Source organism: Callithrix jacchus, chromosome 7 (assembly GCF_049354715.1).
Source record: "Callithrix jacchus isolate 240 chromosome 7, calJac240_pri, whole genome shotgun sequence".
Lineage (NCBI taxonomy): Eukaryota > Metazoa > Chordata > Mammalia > Primates > Cebidae > Callithrix > Callithrix jacchus.
The window spans coordinates 104,610,402-104,634,433 of NC_133508.1; the positions used below are offsets into that span (position 1 = coordinate 104,610,402).

Below are 24,032 nucleotides of genomic sequence, written 5' to 3' on the forward strand. Positions count from 1 at the left end.
TAGTAGAAGAGAGGTTTCTCAATATTGGCCGGGCTGGTCTTGAACGCTCGACCTCAGGTGATCTGCCCATCTTGGCCTCCCACAGTGCTAGGATTACAGGTGTGAGCCACTGAGCCTAGCCTCTTTTTTTTTAAACAGTAAACTATTTAACTTAATAGTCGGAGTCTCTTGAGTCTGTTGATTCTTTTTTTTTGAGACAGTTTTACTCTGTCACCTAGGCTGGAGTCCAGTGGCACAACCTCAGCTCACTGCAATTCTCCCGGATTCAAGTGATTCTTCTACCTCAGCCTCCTGGGTAGCTTGGACTACAGGCACCCACCACCATGCTCGGCTAATTTTTTTTTTTTTTTTTTTTTTTTAGTAGAGACGGGGTTTCACTGTATTGGCCAGGCTGGTCTTGAACTCCTGACCTTGTGATCCACCTGCCTTGGCCTCCTATAATGCTGGGATTACAGATGTGAATCACACGCCTGGCGAGTCTGTTGATTCTTAAAGCTGCTCTTGTGGATGTTGAAGAAATGCCTTCCTTATTTTGTCATAAATCTGATGACTCTAAAGCCTGCATTGGGTATTTAAAAATAAGTTAAAAGGGGAGGGAGAGTACAGATTCACAGTCTTATTTTATACTAGTTTAGGTTAAATTTCCATTTAATTCAGTAAGCATCTGTTGATGGATAACACGTACTCCCTATCTTTGACAAGCTCACAGTCTATGACGGAGATAGAAAAGTACACAAAAGGAGGCTGGGCGCGGTGGTTCATGCCTGTAATCACAACACTTTGGGAGACCGAGGTGGGCAGATTGTTTGAGCCCAATAGGTTGAGACCAGCCTGGGCAACATGATGAAACCCTGCCTCTACAAAAAAAAATTTTAAAAATTAGCCAGGCGTGGTGGTGTGCACCTGCAGTCTCAGCTACTCAGGAGGCTGAGGTGGGAGGATCACTGAGCCAAGAGGCAGAGCTCCCAGGAAGCTGAAATCGCACCATTGCACTCCAGCCTGGGTGACAGAGCTAGACTCTGACTCAAAAACTAAAAAAAAAAAGGGGGGACGGGGAAGAAAAGTACACAAAGGGGATATAACGTCATAATCAAGGGCTGACAACTACCTATTGCATTTGGCAACCAGAAGTCAATGGTGAATTCACAAGGGCACTTTCTAGAGAACAGTAGGAGGTGGTAGGTTGAGGAGGAGGGAGAAACACTTCACAATAGCAAAGCAGGAGGGTGTTCTGCTTTGATGGCCCCATCTTACTGCTGTCTCAGACCACTGACCAGGTAGCAGAATGAAGGGCACATGTGGAGCACAGTAGGGGAAAAAAATGAAGGGCCTGCCTGGGCAGAAGAGGTAAGGTGTAGAGCCAGGGAGGGGCCTGAGTAACTGCACTGCAGTGAGTCACATGGGTGGTTCTGTGCACAGCCACTCCTTTGGACACGTGTCCATATTGCTGTGTGCACCAGTAGTGCCATGGCCAGCACACTGCTCTACTGCAGAATACGTTAGACTTTGCTGCTACCTAGTAGTCTTTCCAACAGTCTCTAAGCATCTTAAGGGAAGAAGCCATGGCAATTTGCTCACCATTGTCTCCTCATACCTAGAATACAGCCAGACACATGGTAGGTGCTTCATAAAAACAAACAGCTGAATACCAGTCCACCCTTTGTTAAATCCAATGGAGACTGATAGATAAAAATTTGTTTCCAACAGCAGTGTAGCTGTTTTGCCTAGCACCACTTGACCTTCCTATCGACAGCCTTTCCAATGACTGGCAACTATCACATCTTCCTACACTGGTACCTTTATCATTGAGCCATCCTGAGTCTAAGTTTTCAGACTGCCAAGGATTGAATGGCCTCTTTTATCTCTGCAGAAGATCACAGCCCAGAGGGAGCAGGACCAGTATTTCCTGCTTTACTTCTTGACTTCTTTCTCCTGTTACACAACTCAGCCTATTTTGCCAACCAAACTGCTGACATCATCATCCTCCTCACTGCCTCTTCCCCCACAGAGCTTCTATTTCTGTTCTTCTAATATGTGTGCATATGTATGTATATAAACTTTATTGGCCCAGCAACCCATACAAATCCCTTCCCTTCTGTTCCAATGTCTCATTTCACTCCCGGAGTTAAGGATGCCCTCACACAGTTGGACAGTTGATTCCCTAATGCTTGCTGATGTTTTGCTGCAGCAAGACGAACAGAAGGTCTCTCTAAAATTAATTTTTTAATCCCCTGCTTTAGGACTAGAGAAGGGCTTTTTGAGCTCAATCATATAGCTTAAGACTATGCAAGCAATTCCACCAGCCTAGAGTATATTTGAGAAATTTCCACAAGGAGTTTTCTCAACAGAATGTAAGATACAGAAACTGCTCTGATAGTCCTGGTGAATAAATTATCTGCATGGGCCTCAACCCCTCTGGGTGGAGTAGAGGTAATAGTATAGGACTTCATCTTGCTGATTCCCGATAGTAAGCAGGGATGGCATAATGGAAGGGGTCTTTTCCCCATTAGATAGTGGACTCTTTGAGGCAGATTCTATGCTTTTTGCATTGTCAGTGCCTTGTCCAGTGTAGGCACTCATATTTATGACTGTTGAAATAACTTCAGCATGCAGGACATCCCTGACTTGCCCTGCAGTTTGTGAGCCAGTATATGTTGAGCGTATGATGCTGAGTTCTAGTTTTCCCTTTCACCAGCATAGATGAGGTCATCTCAATGAGCAGGCAGGTATGAAAGGAAAATAAAATCTCAAGACCCCAAACTCACTATGCCAAAAGGAAAGATAAACTTGGGAACTGAGTCACGAAGAAACTTCCTTTCTTTTGTTACCAAACAGATAGCTGTAACTTCACATGCTTACTTTATGTCAAATGTAGATTTACTGAGCTCCAGAGGAATGCATAATTGACCATTTCTCTACCCCTCCTTTCACATGTAAAATGTAGATTCACTGCGTGCTAATCAAAGCCTCACGAGACCACCTGCCTCACTGCCTATCTTCCTCACCCCGTACCCATTTTTTTTCCTTTCCACTTTCCCCTCTCTTTCCTTTTTAAATATTGAAGTCCTCAGCACAAGTCACAGATCCAACTGTTAAGTGTTTCTTTTCAACCTCAACCTCAACTTTGGCAAAATGAACCTCAAAACCAGTTGAAACTTGGCAGGGTGCAGTGGCTCATGCCTATAATCCCAGCACTTTGGAAGGCCGAGGCAGGTGAATCACCTGAGGTCAGGAGTTCAAGACCAGCCTGGCAAACATGGTGAAACCCTGTCTCTACAAAAATACAAAAATCAGCCGGGTATGATAGTGGGTGCCTGTAGTCCCAGCTACTCAGGAGGCTACTGCAGTAGAATCGCTTGAACCCAGAAAGCGGAGGTTGCAGTCAGCCGAGATCGTGCCACTGCACACCAGTCTGGGTGACAGAGTGAGACTCTGTCTCAAAAAAAATATGAAAAAAAGAAACTTGTCTCAGTATTTATTTTTTTCTAGTTGACACAGGCTACTTCTGCCAAAGTGCTGGCCTTGACTCTGCCATCCGCCCCAGATTTTGAAAGGTCACTACAAAATCCACACCCAGCAGGTCACTGGAAAAGTTTGCCTATTTACTAAAGACTACCTATATTCACAATTCTTAGATTAAAAAAATAGCATCAGTGCATTACTCAAAACACAAAATCTTCCCTACAAAGAAAACTGCAGTGGTATTAAGAACATAAGGAACTGGTAATCTAGGTTTACAGTTGCCAAATAAATCTAATGTAAGTAGCATTGCTCTAGTTTTTAGTGATTTTACGTCAAATTGAAGAAGATCCTCATGTTATACCCTATAAGCTCAGGGCCCAGAGCCTACAAATGGAAAAGTTCAAAATCAGAGTTTAAAAATGTCAAGTGAATGTCTGTTTCATTAATTGCTAAACTTTCCATTCTTAAAAATTCCATAGGCTGGGTGTGGTGGCTCATGCCTGTAATCCCAGCACATTAGGAAGCCAAGGTGGGTGGATCACTTGAGGCCAGGAGTTGGAGACAAGCCTGGCCAGCATGGCGAAACCCCATCTCCACTAAAAATACAAAAATTAGCCAGGCATGATGGCACACACCTGTAGTCCCACCTACTTGGGAGACTGAGGCAGGAGAATCACTTGAACCCAGCAGGCAGAGGTTGCAGTGAGCAGAGATCAGGTCACTGCACTCCAGCCTGGGAGACAGCACAAGACTCCATCTCGAAAAAATACAAAATACAAACTTCTATAACCGACTAGAGGCAGTGGCTCATGCCTGTAATCCCAGCATTTTGGGAAGCTGAGGCAGGCAGATAACTTGAGGCCAGGAGTTCAAGACCAGCCTGGGCAACATGGTGAAACCCCATTGCTACTAAAAATACAAAAATTAGCTGGGCATGTTGGCACATACCTGTAGTCCCAGCTGCTTGGGAAGCGGAGGCAGGAGAACTGCTTGAACCCAGAAAGCAGAGGTTGCAGTGAGCCAAGATTGCATCACTGCACTCCAGCCTGGGCGACAGAACAAGACCGTGTCAAAAAAAAAAAATTCCATGGCCTCAAAAACAATTTGTACATTTAACTTTTCTCCTCCAGAATTCCCAAATAAGCCTGATAAATACTAGAAATATTATCATCATTGGAAATAAAGGGAGGGAGTTAGCTATAGCTAAATAATTTCAAAAGCAAAACAACAAAAAATGTATTCAAAAGATTTTACCACAAAACACACACAAAAAAGAAAAAACAAAGTAAAAAAAAAATTTACCACCAAAAAATAATTTATTTGATATGCTGTGGAGTGAGAAGTCCATAAATGACAATGTCAAGGGCCTATTAAAGTATTAAGTACTGAGGAATTTGGACTATTTTAAAATAGCAAAATGCTTTTTCCTTCTAAATTAAATGAAGCATTAAAGAATAAAAATGAGTAAAAGCCTATATTAAAAGTCATATCCTTTAATATGTGCCTTTCTTCCTTTTTCTTTATCTTCCTTTCAGAAATTCCTTATAGAGTTTCCCAAAATTCACATCCAATAAACAGCCTGCAGCCCCGAGTGACATATGTCCTGTGGATGACAGCTCTGACAGCTGCTGGTGAAAGTTCCCCAGGAAATGAGAGGGAAATTTGTTTGCAAGGTGAGAGGCAATGTTAAAGATGGCGAGTCCACCATGGATTCTTGCACAGGCAAGCATTCCCACTACATTTGGCATAGAGATGATCAGATTTTCTTTAATTCACTAATAACTTTCTTGCTCTCACTTTGTACTTGCTGTTGCTTCTAAATAGAATGTTTTACCACTCTACTATCTTCTTCTTGGAGACAGTGTCTATTCAGGTTTCAAAATTCACCAGAAATGCTTTCTCCTTCAGGAAGCCTTTCCAAATGCTCCTCCATAATGCACTTACATTTAACTCCTACTCAAAACTCTGAATCCAGTAGGCAGGGACTGAGATCTGTTTATCTCTGTCTTTAAGGCCTAGCATGGTGCCCAGCAGATAGTACTTTCTCACTAAGTATCTGTTCCATGAATGATGAGAATCACATCAACAATAATAATAGCAGCTATTGCATATGCAACAGTCATTCTGTTAAGTGCTTGATGTACTACATTAATTTGCTGGGGCTGCTGTAATGCAGCACCATAAACTGCGTGGCCTAATCAACAGAAGTCTATTGTCTCATAGTTCTAGAGGCTAGAAGTCCAAGACCAAAGTGTCAGCAGGGATGGTTCCTTCGGAGCTCTATGAGAGAGAATATTCCAGGCCCTCTCCTCTCTTCCAGTAGTTTGCAGGCAGTCATTGATATTACTTGCTTGTAGGTCTCTGCTTTCATCTGGCATTCTCTATGTGTCCAAATTTTCTCCTTCTTATAAGGACACCAGTCATATTGGATTAGGGGCCCACTCTACTCCAGTATGACCTCATCTTAACTAATTATATCTGCAATGACCCTATTTTCAAACGAGGTCACATTCTGAGGCTGGGGGTTTAGAACTTCGACATATAAATTTGAGGATCACACAGTTCAACCCATAACATATACTTTTGCTAATTTTTCCTTACCAAAATTACATGGTTACACCTATCCCATCCTACCAGACACTATGAAATGAATGAAAAAAATGAAGGATTATCATGTCTTTTTTAAAGTGAGGTGACTAAGGTACAGAAAGATTATCCAAGGTCATGGAAGTGGTAAGTGGCAGAACTACAAATTAAACCCAGATTTTAGTTGCTTAAATTAAGTTAAATTTGAGTCTGTTGAATAAGTGACCCAGCTAGCATCGGCCTCCACCAGCTAAGTTACACTGTTCCCTCTAGCAATGCTCATTTACATCTGCTCTAAGCATAAAACAAGCTGTCCTTGCTTTGTGACATGAAGCATCAGGTTAATCATTCAAGAGACTTTGCTGTTCTATGCCAGGAAACTCTCCATTGGGAAACTGACAAGACTTTAATCTCTCCAGCACTCCCATGAAAGTTAACTTGCTCGATTGATGTAGATTAAGGACTCAGACAAAACTTAGCCCAAGTGGTGGTGCACACCTGTGATCCCAACTACTCAGGAGGCTGAGGCAGGAGAATCGCTTGAATCCAGGAGGCAGAGGTTGCAGGGAGCTGAGATCACACCACTGGCACTCTAGCCTGGGTGATAGAGCAAGACTTTGTCTCAAAAAGAAAAAGGACTTAGCATCCTTCTACTGGTCCTATTCCAAACCTGTTCCATCTACCCAGAAAGAAAAGCAGATGCTGAAGAAACGTGAGATTTGGCCAAGTGCTGTGGCTCACCCTATAATCCCAGCAATTGGGGAGACTGAAGTGGGAGGACTGATTGAGCACAGGAGTTCAACACCAGCCTGGGCAACATAGCAAGACCCCATCTCAATTAAAAAGAAAGAAAGGCCAGATCCTCCTGATTGTATGGGGTAGAAAAAAGGTTGCCTCCATTAACTTCTCTATTCAGCCCTTTGACACTTCTCATGGGACCTAACAAGTCTCTGGCCTCTAGCTCCTCCTGCTCACTCTCCCTCCCAACCTGTTTTTCATTCAATAGGAAGATGCTGGCATTACTTCTCTTGTTATAACTCCTCAGTGTTTCCCCAAGGCCTTCAAGCTAGAACTCAGACTCCATATTTGCCAGGTCCACATGGTCCTGTTTACCCATCTAGTTTGATCCTTTGCCACACACTTCAGCATTCGTTACAGAGCAAGACCAGACTTCCTGCAGTTGCCTGAAAGCACTGGCTGTTCCCTCCTTCCATGCCTTTGCATAGTTCTTTTTATCTGGGCTGGTCTTATCCTATCTAACTAGGATAAGACCAGCCCAGATAAAAAGAACTATATGTATAAAAATTCGCTTATCAATTTAGCTGACTCCTATTCATCCTCCAACTCTACTTTTTTTTTTTTTTGAGATGGTCTTACTCTGTTGCCAAGGCTGGAATATAGTGGCATGACCACAGCTCACTGCATCCTTGAAATCCTGGGCTAGGCCAGGCGTGAAGGCTCATGCCTGTAATCCCAGTACTTTCAGAGGCTGAGGCAGGTGGATCCCAAGGTCAAGAGTTTGAAAACAGCTTGACCAACATGGTGAAACCCTGTCTCTACTAAAAACACAAAACAAATTAGCCAGGTGTGGTGGCACATGCCTGTAATCCCAGCTACTCAGGAGGCTGAGATAGGAGAATCGCTTGAAACTGGGAAGCGGAGGTTGCAGTGAGCTGAGATGGCACCACTGCACTCCAGCCTGGGTGAAAGAGTGAGATTCTGTCTCAAAAAAAAAAAAATCCTGGGCTCAAGTGATCCCCGTGCCTCAGCCTCACAAGTAGTTGAGACTATAGGTTCATGCCACCATGCCCAGCTCATCACCTCTAAACTTTTGACATTGTGCCTTTTGCAAAACCTTCCTCCACTACTTGTGAGCCAGTTTTCCATACTGATCTCTGCTACACTGCTGTGGACATTGCATACACCCTTGTTTTCATATATATCCCATGTGAATTAGTCCGTTCTCACACTGCTATAACGATGTACCCAAGACTGGATAATTTATAGAGGAAAGAGGTTTAATTGACTCACATTTCCACAGGGCTGGGGAAGCCTCGGGAAACTTACAATCATGGCAGAAGGGAAAGCAAACACGTCCTTCTTCACAAGGTGGCAGGAAAGAGAAGAATGAAAGCCAAGTCGGGGAAAGGCCTCTTATAAAACCATCAGATTCTCGTGATACTTCACTCACTATCATGAGAACTGCATGGAGTTAACTGCCCCCATGATTGAATTACCTCCCAGTGGGTCCCTCCCACCACATATGGGTATCATGAGAACTACAATTCAAGATGAGATTTGGGTTGGGACACAGCCAAACCATATCATTTCACCCCTGACACCTCCCAAATCTCATGTCCTCACATTTCAAAACACAATCATGCCTTTTCAACAGTCCCCCAAAGTCTTAGCATATTCCAGTAAGAGTCCAAAAGTTCAAGTCCAAAGTCTCATCTGAGACAAGTCCCTTCCACCTATGAGCCTGTAAAATCAAAAACAACCTAGTTACTTCCTAGATACAAAGAGGGTACAGGCATTGGGTAAATAGACTCCTTCCAAATGGGAGAAATTGGCCAAAACAAAGGGGCTACAGGCCCCGGGGAAGTCCAAAATCCAATAGGGATTTCATTAAACATTAAAGCTCCAAAATGATCTCCTGCCTAGACCCATTTATGCCTAGTGTTCCATTACTGGAACACTAAGCATGTGGGAGTTATTTATATCCTACTGCTCAAGGTCATCACCAAGGTCTAATTTTTCACTCATGCAAAAATTCAAAAAATTGCAACCTTTGATGTCTCATATCAGGTCATGCTGATGCAAGAGGTGGGCTTCCACATCCTTGGGCAGCTCCACCCCTGTGGCTTTGCAGTGTACAGCCCCCTCCTAACTGCCTTCATGGCTTGCATTTTCATATGCATAGTGCAAGCTGTCAGTGGATCTACCATTCCAGGGTCTGGAGGATGGTGGCCCTCTTTTCACAGCTCTATTAGTGAAAATGGACTCTGTGTAGGGGCTTGCACCCCACATTTCCCTTCCACACTGCCCTAGTAGAGGTTCTCCATGAGGGCTCTGCCCCTGCAGCAAACTTCTGCCTGGGCATCCAGGCACTTCCATACTTCCTCTGAAATCTAGGTGAAGTTCTCCAAACCTCAATTCTTGACCTCTGTGCACCCACAGGCCCAACACCACATAGAAGCTGTCAAGGCCCAGGGCTTGCACCCTCTGAAGCATCAGCCTGAGCTGTATGTTGGCCACTTTCAGCCAAAGCTGAAGCAGCTGGGATGCAGGGTACCAAGTCCCAGGGCTGTACACAGAAGGGGGATCCTGGACCTGGCCCTGAAGACCATTTTTCTCTCCTAAGCCTTCAGGGTTATGATGGGAGGGGCTGTCATAAAGGTCCCTGACATGCTCTGGAGACATGTTCCCATTGTCTTAGTGATTAACATTTGGCTCCTCGTTACTTATGCAAATTTCTGCTGCCAGCTTGACTTTCTCCCCAGAAAATAGGGTTTTCTGTCCTATTGCATCATCAGGCTGCAAATTTTTCAAACTTATGCTCTGCTTCCTCTTGAATGCTTTGCTTCTTAGAAATTTCTTAGAATACCCTAAATCATCTCTCTCAAGTTCAAAGTTCCACAGATCTCTGGGGAAGGTACAAAATACCACCAGTTTCTTTCCATAGCAAGAGTAACCTTTACTCCAGTAAAATGTTCCTCATCTCCAACAAGTTCCTCATCTCCATCTGAGACCACTTCAGCCTGGACTTTATTGTCCATTTCACTATCAGCTTTTTGGTCAAAGCCATTCAACAAGTCTCTAGGACTCTCCAAACTCCCACATTTTCCTGTCTTCTGAGCCCTCCAAGTCTCTAGGAAATTCCAAACTTTCTCACATTTTCCTGTTTCTTCTGAGCCCTCCAAACTGTTTCAACCTCTGCTTCCAAAATTGCTTCCACATCCTCAGGTATCTTTACAGCAGTGCCCCACTCTCTATGGTACCAATTTACTTACTGTATTAATCTGTCCTCATGCTGCTATAAGGACATACCTGAGACTAAATATGTTTCCTGAGGGAGGCCTCAGGCAACATACAATCATGGCTGAAAGGAAAGTAAACACATCCTTCTTAACAAGGCAGCAGGAAAGAGAAGAATGAGAGCAAAGCAGGGGTAAAGCCCCTTATAAAACCATCAGATTCTTGTGAGAACTCACTCATATCATGAGAACAGTGGCATGGAGTAGATGCCCCCATGATTCAATTACCTCCCATCAGGTCCCTCCCACCACATGTGGGGATTATGGGGACTACAATTCAAGATGAGATTTGGGTGGGGACACAGCCAAACCATATCACCATGGCATTGTGGCTTATTGTTTACATGTTCACACAACTGTGTCCTACACTATATTCATGACTTCTTTAGACAGCAGAGCTGATGTCCTATTTATCTTTGTATCCCAGCACCCAACAGAGCCTGTTACATGGCTAGTACTCAGCAAGTGCTGGATGAATTAATGGACAATTCCAACAAGTAGTAAACTGCAGTAGTTCTTTTCATAGGAAGGAACAGGCACAATTTCAGATATTTCAAAAATTTCACAATCACCCTAGCTAGCTAAAGGCTTATCCCATACTTTGCTAAAATTAATAGCTACTCTTTCTTGAGGACCTCCTATCTTCAGACATACTGCCATGTGCTTTAAATATACCATCTCTGATCTTCATAACAACCAGCAAGGTACATGTCACCGTTCACATGTTATAGATCAAGAAACGGAAGTCCACAGATTACACATCTGTTAGTGGCAGAGCTGGGACCAGGGCAGGGTTCCCAATTCACAATGTGCTTTGCATTCTGTACCTCCTTTCTTTCTGCCCCTGTGAGTGGAAGGAGCCCTGTAGGGCCAGAGCTCCTCTTAGAATCATAGAATTGGCCCCCTTAGGGTCCCATTTCTCATACTGCATAGACAGAAATGAACTGATCTTGTTCCTGAGTACAGCTGCCCAGGAGCTGTCGGTAAAACCCAGAGAGCTCATACACCAAACAGGATTTTGAAATGTTCACTGACAATAACTCACTTTACAGGTAAAGCCAATTGGATGGCGTTTGTGGCACCAAGCATTTGCATTGCTATCATCATGGTGGGCATTTTCTCGACACATTACTTCCAGCAAAAGTGAGTTGGTTACACCTGCCAATTTGGTAAATGAGGTTTTTAAAAAATGATAATAGCCGTTGCTGCCATGGATCAGGGAAAGGGACACTCTCACACATTCCTGTTGAAAGACTAAATGTATTTAACCATTTTGGGTGACAGTATGTGTCAAATCCTTAAAAATATACCTTTTTGATCTAATAATCTCTAACTAGAAATGTATTCTGAATATATATATATATGAGATATATATATATATAATTTTTTTTTAGATGGAGTTTTCTTCTTGTCACCCAGGCTGGAGTGCAGTGGTGCAATCTCAGCTCACTGCAACCTCCACTTCCCAGGTTCAAGCGATTCTCCTACCTCAGCCTCCCAAGTAGCTGGGATTACAGGTGCCCGCCACCATGCCTGGCTAATTTTTTTATTTTTTATTAGAGATGGGGTTTCATCATGTTGGCCAGGCTGGTCCCGAACACCTAATCTCAAGTGATCTGTCCCCCTAAGCTTCCCAAAGTGCTGGGATTACAGGTGTGAGCCACCTAGCCTATTCTAAGTATATTACAAATGTCTGCAGATATTTAATGGCAAATATGTTCACTGAAATAATTTTCAGAAAGGGAAAATATTTGAGACAACCTAAATGTCCAATGATAAGGGATTTTGTTAACAAAATCCTGATATATTTTGTACTATAACATATTATGCATCCATGAAATATGATGTAGAAATTAAATGGTATGAACAATATTTACTGTGTTCCATTTAAAAGGCAGCCTGCCAAACAATATGTACTTTCATTTCTTAAAAATAGTGCATACACATACATGCAAATGTAAGATATATCAATTAGCATTAAATTTGGTTATATATAATATGAAAGTAAAAATAACATGACTGAGGCTGGGCACAGTGGCTCATGTCTGTAGTCTCAGCACTTTGGGAGGATGAGGCAGGCAGATCACCTCAGGTCAGGAGTTTGAGCCCAGCCTGGCCAATGTGGTGAAACCCTGTCTCTACTGAAAATACAAAAATTAGCCAGCTAGGGTGGTGCACACCTGTAGTCCCAGCTACTCGGGAGGCTGAGGCATAAGAATCACTTGAACCCAGGAGGGAGAGGTTGTAGTCAGTTGAGACTGTGTCAATGTACTCCAGCCTAAAACAGTGACAACAACAAAAAAACCACTGTGGTCTTTCCTTTGAGGTAGAGCTGCAAGAAAAGAAAACAAAACTGTGGTCCTTTAGCCAAGTGCATTGTCATCCTAATAAATCTGGGTCCTCTTCCTAAGAAGGAGGGGAAAATGACTATTGAGTGGCAATTACTCTCTGCCCCAAGGATATAAATCACAGTATTAATGATGTTTATATCTGGGGATAGAATTGTACGTGATTTTAGTTTTTCTTGTTTAACTATATTTTCTAAAATTTCCTTAGTAAACACATATTATGTTTCAAAGAAAAGATTTTTAATGAGTTGGTTATTCAATACAAAGTTTTCTTCAAATGCTGTGTGAAGTAAGAGAAGAGGTCAAAAGAAAACTAACTCAAAGGCATTCTACCAGCCACTGAACTTGTCTAACAGGCTGCACATTTATTGAAGATCTAATGTGTGATAGATACCTCAAAGCAGAGCTCTCTTTAGAAGACTTTGAAAAGTTTAACTCAAAAGGAGTCAACTAGGATCACATGCGTCCTCTTCATGGAAATTATGAAGATCAGTTACAGTGCAGGCTACTACCTTTAAAAACAAAAGAGAGAGAGGGCTGGGCGTGGTGGCTCACGCCTGTAATCCCAACACTTTGGGAGGCTAAGGCAGGCAGATCACAAGGTCAGGAGATCGAGACCATTCTGGCCAATATGGTGAAGCCCCATTTCTACTAAAATACAAAAAATTAGCCAGGTGTGGTGGCATGCACCTGTAGTCCTAGCTACTTGGGAGGCTGAGGCAGGGGGATCACTTGAACCCAGGAGGTGGAGGTTGCAGTGAGCCGAGATTACGCCACTGCAGTCCATCCTGGAGACAGAGCAAGACTCCACTCCATCTCAAAAAAAAAAAAAAAAAGAGAACCCAAAATGCAGTAGCTTAAATAATACTTTATTTCTCTTCCATATGACGGTCCTGAGGTAATATATCCAGATTGGTGGGCAGCTGTGCTCCACAGTCATTTGGGGATCCGGTTTTCTTCCATCTTTTTGGCATACCACACCTTGGGCATTGTCTTCATCCTCATCTGCATGATGTCTATGAGATCACAGACACTGCTGCTCATATTTCTCTGGAGTAAACCTAGTCACATGGCCACATCTCTTACTTCAAAAGGTTAGACAAATTGTAAAGCACACTTAAAAAAAAACCAAAGCTTATTTAAGCCAAGTCTTTAAAAATGTTTCATATTAGTCTTGAACTTAAAAAAAAAAAAAAAGCTACGTCACATGCATTTATAAGAAATGTTTTTAGGATTTTTCCTTCTACATCATAAAAGACCTGTATTTCCTCTTGCTGCCAGATACAACCACTGTTAATAGATATTTCAGATATTTCCCTATAATACTTTTCCTTGGCATTTTTAACATGGTTGTGTTCAAGCTATTTATACCACTCTGAATCCTCTTTTTTTAAAAACTGTTTGCATAATTTACCTGTCATTACAAACTCTTTGTAAATAATCTAATTAACTAAGTAGCAAGGGTAGGGAACATGTCATCTTCAATGCTCAGCAGGTAGCATTGCGCTGGTCACATATTAAGGGTTCAATCAATGTTTGTTGAATGAAGGCATAGCTGGATACTGATAGAGTGCTATCAGGTTGATCAAAAGTTCCATAGTTTATTTAGCAAACCCCAAGTGGCTGTGTTGTAACTTCACAGAAAACTACTGTAGCCTTGGATGATAAATCACCTTTGTCTTTCAGTGTTTACATTTTACTTATTTACATACGGAAGCAGCCCTTACACTGAAATTACTGCACTGAGAACCTGTGCTTCCATGCCACTGTGTCACACTTAAGCAAATGTCACTGTTTTCTTTATCTATAGGGTATTTGTTCTCCTAGAGGCCCTCAGACCTCAGTGGTGTAGCAGAGAAATTCCAGATCCAGCAAACAGCACTTGCACTAAGAAATATCCCATCGCGGAGGTAAGGTATAATGCCTCTGTGGTCAGTCAGTGGGGTTCTGGTGATCACCACATCTAAGTTTTCCATTGTAGTTACAAGGAAGCCCACGTGCTGAGATCCTACGGTTGAGCTTAAATTATTCATGCTAAGCTACCACTGAGTCATCACTCTCATTTTTTTCCCCGAACTTAAGAGCAACCATACGCAGGAATCTTCTGAAGTTTATAATCATAAGACTAAAAGCCCCCTAGCTTTTGATTCCTCAGGATGCCTCACATTCCCCTTCTCACCAAACTGCTCTCCTGTTCTCCTCACCTAACTTATTTCAAAAGAAGAAAGCAAGATTTTTTTTTTTTTGGCCATTTGTTGAATACTAGCCTGAGCATTGACTCATCCAAAATTCAAGAGAATTGGAGCTTTTGATTTTCCTATCTGAGCATAGAACAGATAAATAGAACCCACACTATGTTGGTTTGGGCAGGAAGCCAGTATATCATTCCATTGTGCAAAGAAAAGGTTTTAAAGGATAGGCAGCTCAGCTGGCAGATGAGAGAGCAGAGAGTAAAGGAAATGAAGGAAGCTGCTGCGGCCCAGGAAAGGAGGTAAAAAAGCTCACAGTGGGCAAGATGGGCCATCCCTGGTGGAGGGTCTGGAAGTTAAAAGCATCTGAATATCAAGACTACATTTTTTTTTTTGAGACAGAGTCTCTCTATGTTACCCAAGCTGGAGTTCAGTGGCACAATCTCAGCTCACTGCAACCTCTGCCTCCCAGGTTCAAGCAATTCTCTTGCCTCAGCCTCCCCAGTAGCTGGAATTACAGGTGCTCACCACAACACCAGGCTAATTTTTTTTTTGCATTTTTAGTATAGACAGGGTTTCACTATGTTGGCCAGGCTGGTCTTGAACCCCTGACCTTGTAATCTGCCCAAGTGCTGGGATTACAGGAGTGAGCCACCGTGCCCTGCCATGAAGACTACATTTAAGGGGAGAAATAGGAAAGAGAAGTGGCAAACCAATATTCCTCCCATTGTCTGGGGCTTTGACGGCTCCAGACTCCCTTTCCAAGAACTTATAACGCTTCTCGCCCAAGATGCTTCTCTTTAACTACCCAGTGTGTTCTGTCACCCACACCCTTCCTTGGGCCCGAAGCCAGTGGTCCATAGTTCCAGCCTCTGCTCAAAATAGATAGATAGATAGATAGATAGATAGATAGATAGATAGATAGACAGATAGATAGATGATAGATAGATAGCGGATCCCAGCCGGGCACAGTGACTCACACCTATAAATCCAGCATTTTGGGAGGCGGAGGCAGGTCAAGATATCGAGACCATCCTGGTATAAGGTGAAACACCGTCTCTACTAAAAATACAAAAATTAGCTGGGCATGGTGGCGTGCACCTGTAGTCCCAGCTACTCAGGAGGCTGAGGCAGGAGAATTGCTTGAACCCAGGAGGTGGAGGTTGCAGTGAGCCGAGATTGTGCCATTGCACTCCAGCCTGGGTAACAAAAGCGAAACTCCGTCTCAAAAAAACAAAAAACAAAAAACAAAAGAGCGGATCCCAGTCACAGCTTCCTTAGGAATTTAAGTCACTACAGTTTAGTGCCTTTGAAATCAAGTCTGGAGGCCACCCCTGCCTCTGCTGCTTACTATGTGTGTGACTCTTGGGCAACTTGCCCAACTATCTGAGCCCAAGTTTCAGCCTCCATAAAACAGGAGTTGACAATATCATTCTTACATACCACCGTGAGGATCAAATAAGATGCTATGTAAAATACATGGGTCACACAAGACAAAGGTCATTCACCTTCTTCCCAGGAAGACACATAATTTAAGTCTCCTCTGAGGGATTTTGTCCCTGTCAAGTTACAACTGCAGGAATAGTGATAATAACAGCAGTTTGTGTATATATATAATGCACAGGTTATATATTTATATATTTTATATATTCTATGTCATATAATTATATAATATTATATATTCATTATTATAATTTAGATATATTACCTTCTATGTATCAGGCACTTTTGAAAATTTTTTTATGTTAACATTTAACCCATGCAACAGCGTTATAAGGTTATATGATTATTATCATTTTTTTATATGAGGAAACTAAGGCACAGAGGACTACGTAACTTGCCCAAGTAAATGGTGGATCCTGGACTCAAAACCAAGCCAGATCACTGCATTATACATTGTAAAGGATCTTTTATCACGGGCGAGGAGAGTGTTCCTAGCAGTCTACACCTCTGAGATGAACAGACTTATTAGAGAAAGACAGGAGGAGGTGATAGAATTGGTACACATACACCTGAAGTTGTGTAGCATAAGAATGTTCATTGCAGCATTATCAACAGAAGCAAAAATAGAGCATAATGGAAAGGTCCACCAGGGGGCAGATTAAACATTTTGGATACATTCATACAACAGGATATTAGGCAACTACTAAAAAAATGAGATGGATCTATATTGCCTAAAGATCTCAAAGACACTTACAAAGAAAAAGAGCAACATTTGTAACAATTGTCTAAAGTGGGTTCATTTATATAAAAATGAGGGCGATTTTATAAACACTCATACATCTGCAGCATGGGCACAGGATATTTCTGGAAGCCCACTGATACATATGAAATGGGTAAAGGGAGGGGTCTGAGAGTATGAGGGCCACTTAATTTTCATTACACAGTTCTTTGAACTTTTAGAATATCTTTTTTTTTCTTTCCTTTTTTGAAACGAAGTCTCACTCTGTCGCCCAGGCTGAAGTGCAATGGCGTGATCTCATCTCACTGCAACCTCTGCCTCCCAGGTTCAAGCGATTCTCCTGCTTCAGCCTCCTAAGTAGCTGGGATTACAGGCACCTGCCACCATGCCTGGCTAATTTTTGTATTTTTAGTAGAGATGGGGTTTCACCGTGCTGGCCACGCTGGTTTTGAACCCTTGACCTCAAGTGATCCACCTCCCTCAGCCTCCCAAAGTGCTGGGATTACAGGCATAAGCCACCACGCTCAGCCTAGAACATCTTAAGAAAACTATGGACATATAATTTTTTTGCAAAAATAACCAGTGAATTAGAAAATTTTTCAAATTAAGCGGCTTAAATATGGCCTTCAGGATGAAGGCCTTGAGATGGCCAGTGTGCTTTGACCCTTGAAGGAGGTGGACTGTTTTTAGAAACCAAACTGCTAGGTGGAGGCAGACAACAGAAACACAATAGTGTGTCCTTTCCTTCCAGAAAATGTGCTTTGAGCTTTCAGGCCTTCCATCCCCTACTGTTTCTTAAGATACGGCTACAAAACCATGTGCCCTAAAGCTCTGGAGGAAAAGGCCAAATCATAAAGGGGATCGCTGGGGTGTCATCCAGCTTGTAAAAGCTTAAAACAGTGGCATGAGGTTCCTGAACTGATAGTGGTTTAAGAGGCCTGCCTCCAAGGACTTGGCAGCCAGAGGGCCTGCTTTGTAAAAGACGGGAGAAGCAGCCTCTCAGTGTTGCTGTCGCTCTCATGATGGCAGAGCAAACACCTCACCTTGTGAAAACAACAAGCCATTTCCGCAAACCATGTAATCTCTCCCACATCTGCGGTAGCAGCACTTTGGCAGCTCAGCTTCCCAGAGCTGCCAGCTGTGTTCCGAGCCAGACCAATGTGCCAGGGCCAGTTTGAGCAGTGATCAGAAAAGAGCAGGCTCCCCAAAGTGAAACATGCACATCCTCTAGCTTGGTGGGGCCCTAAGTGGAAATCTGTTCTGAGACAGTTCACCTTCCCGACACTTGTCTTGCCCAAGGCAAGGGAGAGGGTGTCAGAAGATCCAGACCAACCCCCTCTTGCACAATTTGTCATTGGACAAATCAGAGAACTGAGGTCCCAGAGAGGTTGATTGGGTATTCCCAGGCATACCCAATGTGTCAGAGTTGGGACTAGTCCCCAGGGTGTGCCTTGTCCCAAGGCTATTTTTTGTCGTCATACTCCTCCTGTAAGAGATGGTCCCGGTGCACACATGACTTACAGGCATGTAAAGAAAGCGACAGCACAAAGCACAACATGCCAAGAATCTAATGGTGGGTTGCTTCATTGAATAGGCATCCAAGGGAAGGGACAGTCACCAGGGGTCTCATGGAACACGAAGGTGCCAAGCCGGGGACAATGGAAGACACACAAAAAGAAGGCTGGGGGCTGGCGGTGGAAGCAAAAGTGTGTGGGGCACTGAGAGAAGGGCGTGATAGTAAAACTGGGACAGTGGCTGAAAGAGCAGCTTCTGAAGAGGACCGGGAGGTGGAGAAGCGCAGGAACCAACTGCAGGGCCAATGTAGAATCCTGACTGTGCATGGAGGCCAAGTCGATCGAGGTTCTGGACCTCTGCTTGGGAAATATCAAGCAGCCAGTGTGTAGGATTCTTTCTAGGATACAAGGAGACCCCAATTAAAGCCCAGTTTTTAAAAATGTTAATAAAGTGCCGAGGACTTAGAATCAGGAATTGGCAGCAAGTTCGGAAAGGAAAGAGATACTACATTGAAGAGCTGGTCACTGGCAGGATGCTAAGAGAAAACAAGGAAGAGAATTCATTAATTAACAAAAGTATAAGCTAATTCTGTCTGTTACAAACAAAATTAGCTAAAGGCAAAAATGGATGAAAATTTATTCTAAAAATGTTACTCCAAAGTAGTCTTTCTTTTTTTTTATTTTTATTTTTACTTATCTGTTAAATAGGACAAAGTAGTCTTTCTTAAAAGCAGATATAACAAGGATATTACCTTGCCTGAAATCTTTCAGTAGTTCTCCCAAGGTCTAAACCCTCTTGCATAACGTAAAAGGCACCATGTGATGTGATCACTTCTTATTTCTGAAGCCTCGGGTTATCAGTCATAAGAAATAATGAGCAGGTTCCAGAATACACCTATCCTCCTTGCCAGCACCTTCCTACCTGGAAAATACCACACATCTCTTAGGACTCAGCTCTTGTGTCCCCTCATCACCTGTTTAGTGTGACCCTAAAGGCTTCCTGGCCTCCTACCCCAGACAGAAGTCTCAGCCTTTCCTTTGCATCTCTGGTGCCCTCTGTCCTCGAGGAAAAGCAAGTAGTACAGCTTGGTTGACATTAGAAATGGGGCCGGGCATGGTGGCTCACACCTGTAATTCCAGCACTTTGGGAGGCCAAGTCAGGCACTTGGGGTCAGGAGTTCGAGACAAGCCAGGCCAACATGGTGAAGCCTCGTCTCTACTAAAAATATAAAAATTAGCCGGACATGGGAGCATATGCCTATAATCCCAGCCACTCAGGAGGCTGAGGCACAAGAATCACTTGAACCTGGGAGGCGGAGGTTACAATGAGCCAAGATTGCGCCACTGCACTCGAGCCTGGGTGACAAAAAAAGAAACAGGTTGAAGGTTGAATGGGGTAGTGAATCACTCACTGGCTGGGGGTTGAGAGGAGTCTCTGACTCCTGTTCCTCTGCCTCCTTGACACTGTTAACTGTTTCTCTTACTTCACAAACTCCAGTGCCCACCATGTTCCTCAGCCAGGGCTGAGGAGGCAGTGCAGTTTGTGAGGCCTTTGGGAATCTTGGAGAAATAGTTTGCTAAGGTCGCTTCTATACCAGTATAAGCCTCTTCCTCCTCCTTTCTCTCAGGAGAAGACACAGCTGCCCTTGGACAGGCTCCTGACAGACTGGCCCACTCCTGAAGACCCTGAACCCCTTGTCATCAGTGAAGTCCTTCATCAAGTGACCCCAGTCTTCAGACATCCCCATTGCTCCAACTGGCTACAAAGGGGAAAAGGAATCCAAAGTCACCAGACCTCTGAGAAAGACATGATGCCCAGTGCCTCAAGCCCACCATCTTCAAGAGCTCTCCCAGCTGAGAGGAGACAACTGGTAGATCTGTACAAGGTGCTGGAGAGCAGGGGCCCTGACTCAAAGCCAGAAAACCCAGCCGGTCCCTGGACAGTGCTCCCAGCGGGCGACCTTCCCACCCATCACGGCTACTTACCCTCCAACATAGATGATCTCCCTGCACATGAGGTGCCTCTCTCTGACTCTCTGGAAGAACTGGAGCCTCAGCATATCTCCCTTTCTGTTTTCCCCTCAAGTTCTCTTCACCCACTCACCTTTTCCTATGGTGATAAGCTGACTCTGGATCAGTTAAAGATGGGGTGTGACTCCCTCATGCTCTGAGTGGTGAAGCTTAAAGCCTGGAAAGTCAGTGTGCCCACAACCAGCACAGCCTGCCATAATTCTCCCAGCCCCAATGCCAGCGGCTGTCATCTCTGGGTGCCACCATCAGTCTGCCTGTAGCTAGAGGACAGGCAAGCCAGCTCTGGGAGGTTCTTAGGAACTGGGAGTTGGTCTTCACACAGATATCTCATCTTGCCTTTCCCAGGGCCTTAAGATTACATCCTTCACCATGTGGACTTAGAGACTCCAACTTGAATTCCTGGTAACTTTCTTGGCTATGCTGGCCAGAAAGGGAAAAGAGGAGAGTAGAAACCACAGCTCCTAGGAGTAATGGCAAACAGTCCAGAGGACCATTCATGCAAAGACTATTTCTAAAAGCACCTGCTACATAGAAGACCATACACAGCAGATCAGTACTGTTCAACAGAACTTCCTGAGATGATGGAAACGTTCTACCTCTGCACTCACTGGCCAATACAGTAAACACTAGGGACACTGGATGTTTATCACTTGAAATGTGTTTAGCTTGACTAAGGAATTATATTTTGATTGTAAATTTAAATCATCACATGTGGCTAGTGGCTACTGTTTTGGAGAGCACAGCTCTAGATGGCTCCTAGATTACTGGGAGCCACCATAACAAATCAGCCTAGTTCTATGGACGAGGACATAAAAGACACTGGTAAACACCAGTGTCAAAGGGCCCCCAAGGTGGTCATGACTGGTTTTATTTGTAGAAGTCTAAGAATGTACCTTTTTTCTAGTTATGCTGGTTTATTGTTTTATTTTGGCTTCAACCCTTTCAGTGTGTCAAGGGCAGCTGGATGGTGAAGAGCTACCATAAACTCACTATAGTACTCACTTGGGTGTCTTGTAAAGGGCTGAACCAAAGGCTCTCTGACCCCTTGTTTCCTCTCCTTTTTGCTGCCTTCAGGACCAGGGCTGTCTCAGGGTCTAAGACCCCAACCTCCAAGGTTACCCTCAGAAGTTGTCTGTCCCCTGTTCCCAGAGGCACAGCTTTCATGCCCCAAGAAGATTTTGAGCTGGTCCTCTGACAGCTCAAGTTGAGCCTGGAAGATAACTCTCTTTTCCACAGCATGGACTTGGAACCTGATCCATGTTTTGCTCTTTAAAGCTATGGTCCCTAGCTTGTCACCCTCCCTGGCACATTGCTGCCTCTGGCTCTTCACCACAGGCACTTCTACCAAGCTGGTGGAGAAAAGTCTTTGTCTAAACTGCTAATAGTGCTCTTCCCAAAAGAACAGGATAAAAGATCCAAAAAACTTTTTCTTAAATTCCTGTCAAGCCTGGGGTCTAACACCCACCCCTTCCCACACAAACACTGGAACAGAGATGGCTTTGCTATCATCCTCTAGATTTTCTTTTTTTTGAGATGGAGTCTTGACCTGTTGCCAGGCTGGAGTGCAAGGGTGCAGTCTTGGCTCACTGCAACCTCCGACTCCCTGGTTCAAGCAATTCTCCTGCCTCAGCCTCCCAAGTAGCTGGGATTACAGGAACACACCACCACGCCCAGCTAATTTTTATATTTTTAGTAGAGTTAAGGTTTCTCCATGTTGGCCAGGATGGTCTCGATCTCCTGACCTCGTGATCTACTCACCTAGGCCTCCCAAAGTGCTGGGATTACAGACATGAGCCACTGCGCCCAGCCTCTGGATTTTCATTTAACAAAATACCTGTTGCAAATGTGTACTTCTTCCCTAATGTGCAGCACTAGAAACTTGTCCATACAGAGCCCAGTCCTGTATAAATAACTGTTCTTGCACTTTAGGTTTACCAGATTTCCCCCGGAGATCTAAAAATTGAGCAATGGACAGTTGCTCTGCTTCATGTTGAAACTCTTGATACATCCTTGTTTCCTGCAATTCCAAATTTCACATCGATAGTTTTCTCAGGCCTTTTTTTTTTTTTTTTTGAAAAGTTCCTTCCTTTCTATTACTATTCTACTTTATTTAGCTATTATTGTGGGGCACCCCCAAGGGTTCCTTTCCTCTCAGCATCGCTGTAGCTTGCCTGCACCCAGGACGTGCCCTTGACTGACAAAAACCATGCCAGACAAGGCCACCGCCTCAGAAATGGACCAACAAATGATCTTTTGGCAATGGGAGCTAACTTCACTGTTTTCTTACAATAACTGGTTTTTCCTATCGTTGGCTTCCTTTTGATGACCTGTTGCCCATCTCAGCCACTCTTCTCCCCTCTCTTGTGTCCACAACATCCCATTTAACCTCCCCACACTTTTTTCCCTTACAGTCTCAGATTATACTGCAACTCTCATTTGTCTTCCCCCAAAAAATTTTTTTTTAAGAAATCCTTCCTTGACTCCTAAAGACTCCTAAGGATGCTGAGGCCTCCTCAGCATGAATTCCAATACTTACTTTCTCTGTTGGACTGCAAACAACTTGAAAGCAGGCACTTTGGCAGTGTTTCTCCAGCACCAGCATCAGGCCTGGTCCATAGTAGCTAGCAATGAAAAGGTAAGCATCATGAACCTGCAAGTATCTGTAAAAGGTCTCAATTAATTTAAAAAGTTTTTATTTTGCCAAGGTTAAGGACACACACTGACACAGCCTCAGGAGGTCTGGAGGACATGTGCCCAAAGTGGTTGAGGCACAGCTTGGTTTTATACATTTTAGGGAGACATAAGACATCAATCAACATATGGAAGATGTACATTGGTTGGGTCTGGAAAGGCGGGACAACTCAAAGTGGGGGCTTCCAGGTCATAGGTAAATAAGAGACAAAAAGTTGCATTCTTTTGGTGTTTAGATCAGCCTTTCATTAAATACACAATTTACATGTGAGAAAGAGGTAGCTCAGGTGAGCAGAGGGATGATGCTGAGTTCTGTCTATACTTTGTCCCACACCTGTGAAGATCAGCTATGGTGAAGTTCAACAGAACAGTTTTAGGCTAAAGATCCTGAAGCCCTCGAAGGCAAATTTTGATGAAAGTAGACAGTTTCTTTTTGAGGTGGGAGATATGATGGGAGGCGGGTTGGCCTGATGCAGTTCCCAGCTTGACTTTTCCCTTTAGCTTAGATTGATTTTCTTTTCACAACAGTGTCACCTGCCACTGCTTTGTCTTATTCTTTCGAGTCCAGAAGCTAGCCCAGCTGTGCCCACTTCCTCATTCTTGGAACAATTATTTGCATTTGCTCATTTTCCTTCCCAAACCTCATTCTACCCCACTGTTTGTTGACAGCACCGCTGTGAATGCAGAGGAGTGTTTCTCGTTTTCAAGACATATTTGAGCATGTCTTTGGCAGTCACTCTGCCAGATAAGGTGTCCTCTTTCCATGAATGACAGAGGATGGGTAACTCTGTTCTGCCATTGTCCCAAGTGTTTTTCACAATCTGCTCTTCTCCCTCCTGCCCCTTCAACACTAGTAAAATCCCCAAGCCAAGTTGCTAGATTCACCAGGTTTAGGTGGAACTCACCAATGTAGAGTCAGGCTTTCATTTCTTAGAAAAATTGTCAGTAATTTCATGGTGTGATAATATTGGAAATAGGTTTATAACGTTGGG

At 43.6% G+C, this 24,032-nt stretch overlaps 1 protein-coding gene across 2 annotated transcripts in view; it reads left to right on the plus strand.

The window, feature by feature from the left end:
- IL12RB2 (interleukin 12 receptor subunit beta 2) overlaps positions 1 to 21,193 on the plus strand; it is a 91,113-nt gene extending 69,920 nt beyond the window's left edge. For both annotated transcript variants that reach the window (XM_002750936.6, XM_078333024.1), the window contains exons 13-16: positions 4,998 to 5,135; positions 11,138 to 11,228; positions 14,244 to 14,343; positions 19,947 to 21,193. In XM_002750936.6, the coding sequence (XP_002750982.3) occupies positions 4,998 to 5,135; positions 11,138 to 11,228; positions 14,244 to 14,343; positions 19,947 to 20,489 (872 nt within the window). In that variant the 3' untranslated portion in view covers positions 20,490 to 21,193. The remainder of the gene's footprint in view (positions 1 to 4,997; positions 5,136 to 11,137; positions 11,229 to 14,243; positions 14,344 to 19,946) is intronic.
- Positions 21,194 to 24,032: the final 2,839 nt, after the last annotated feature.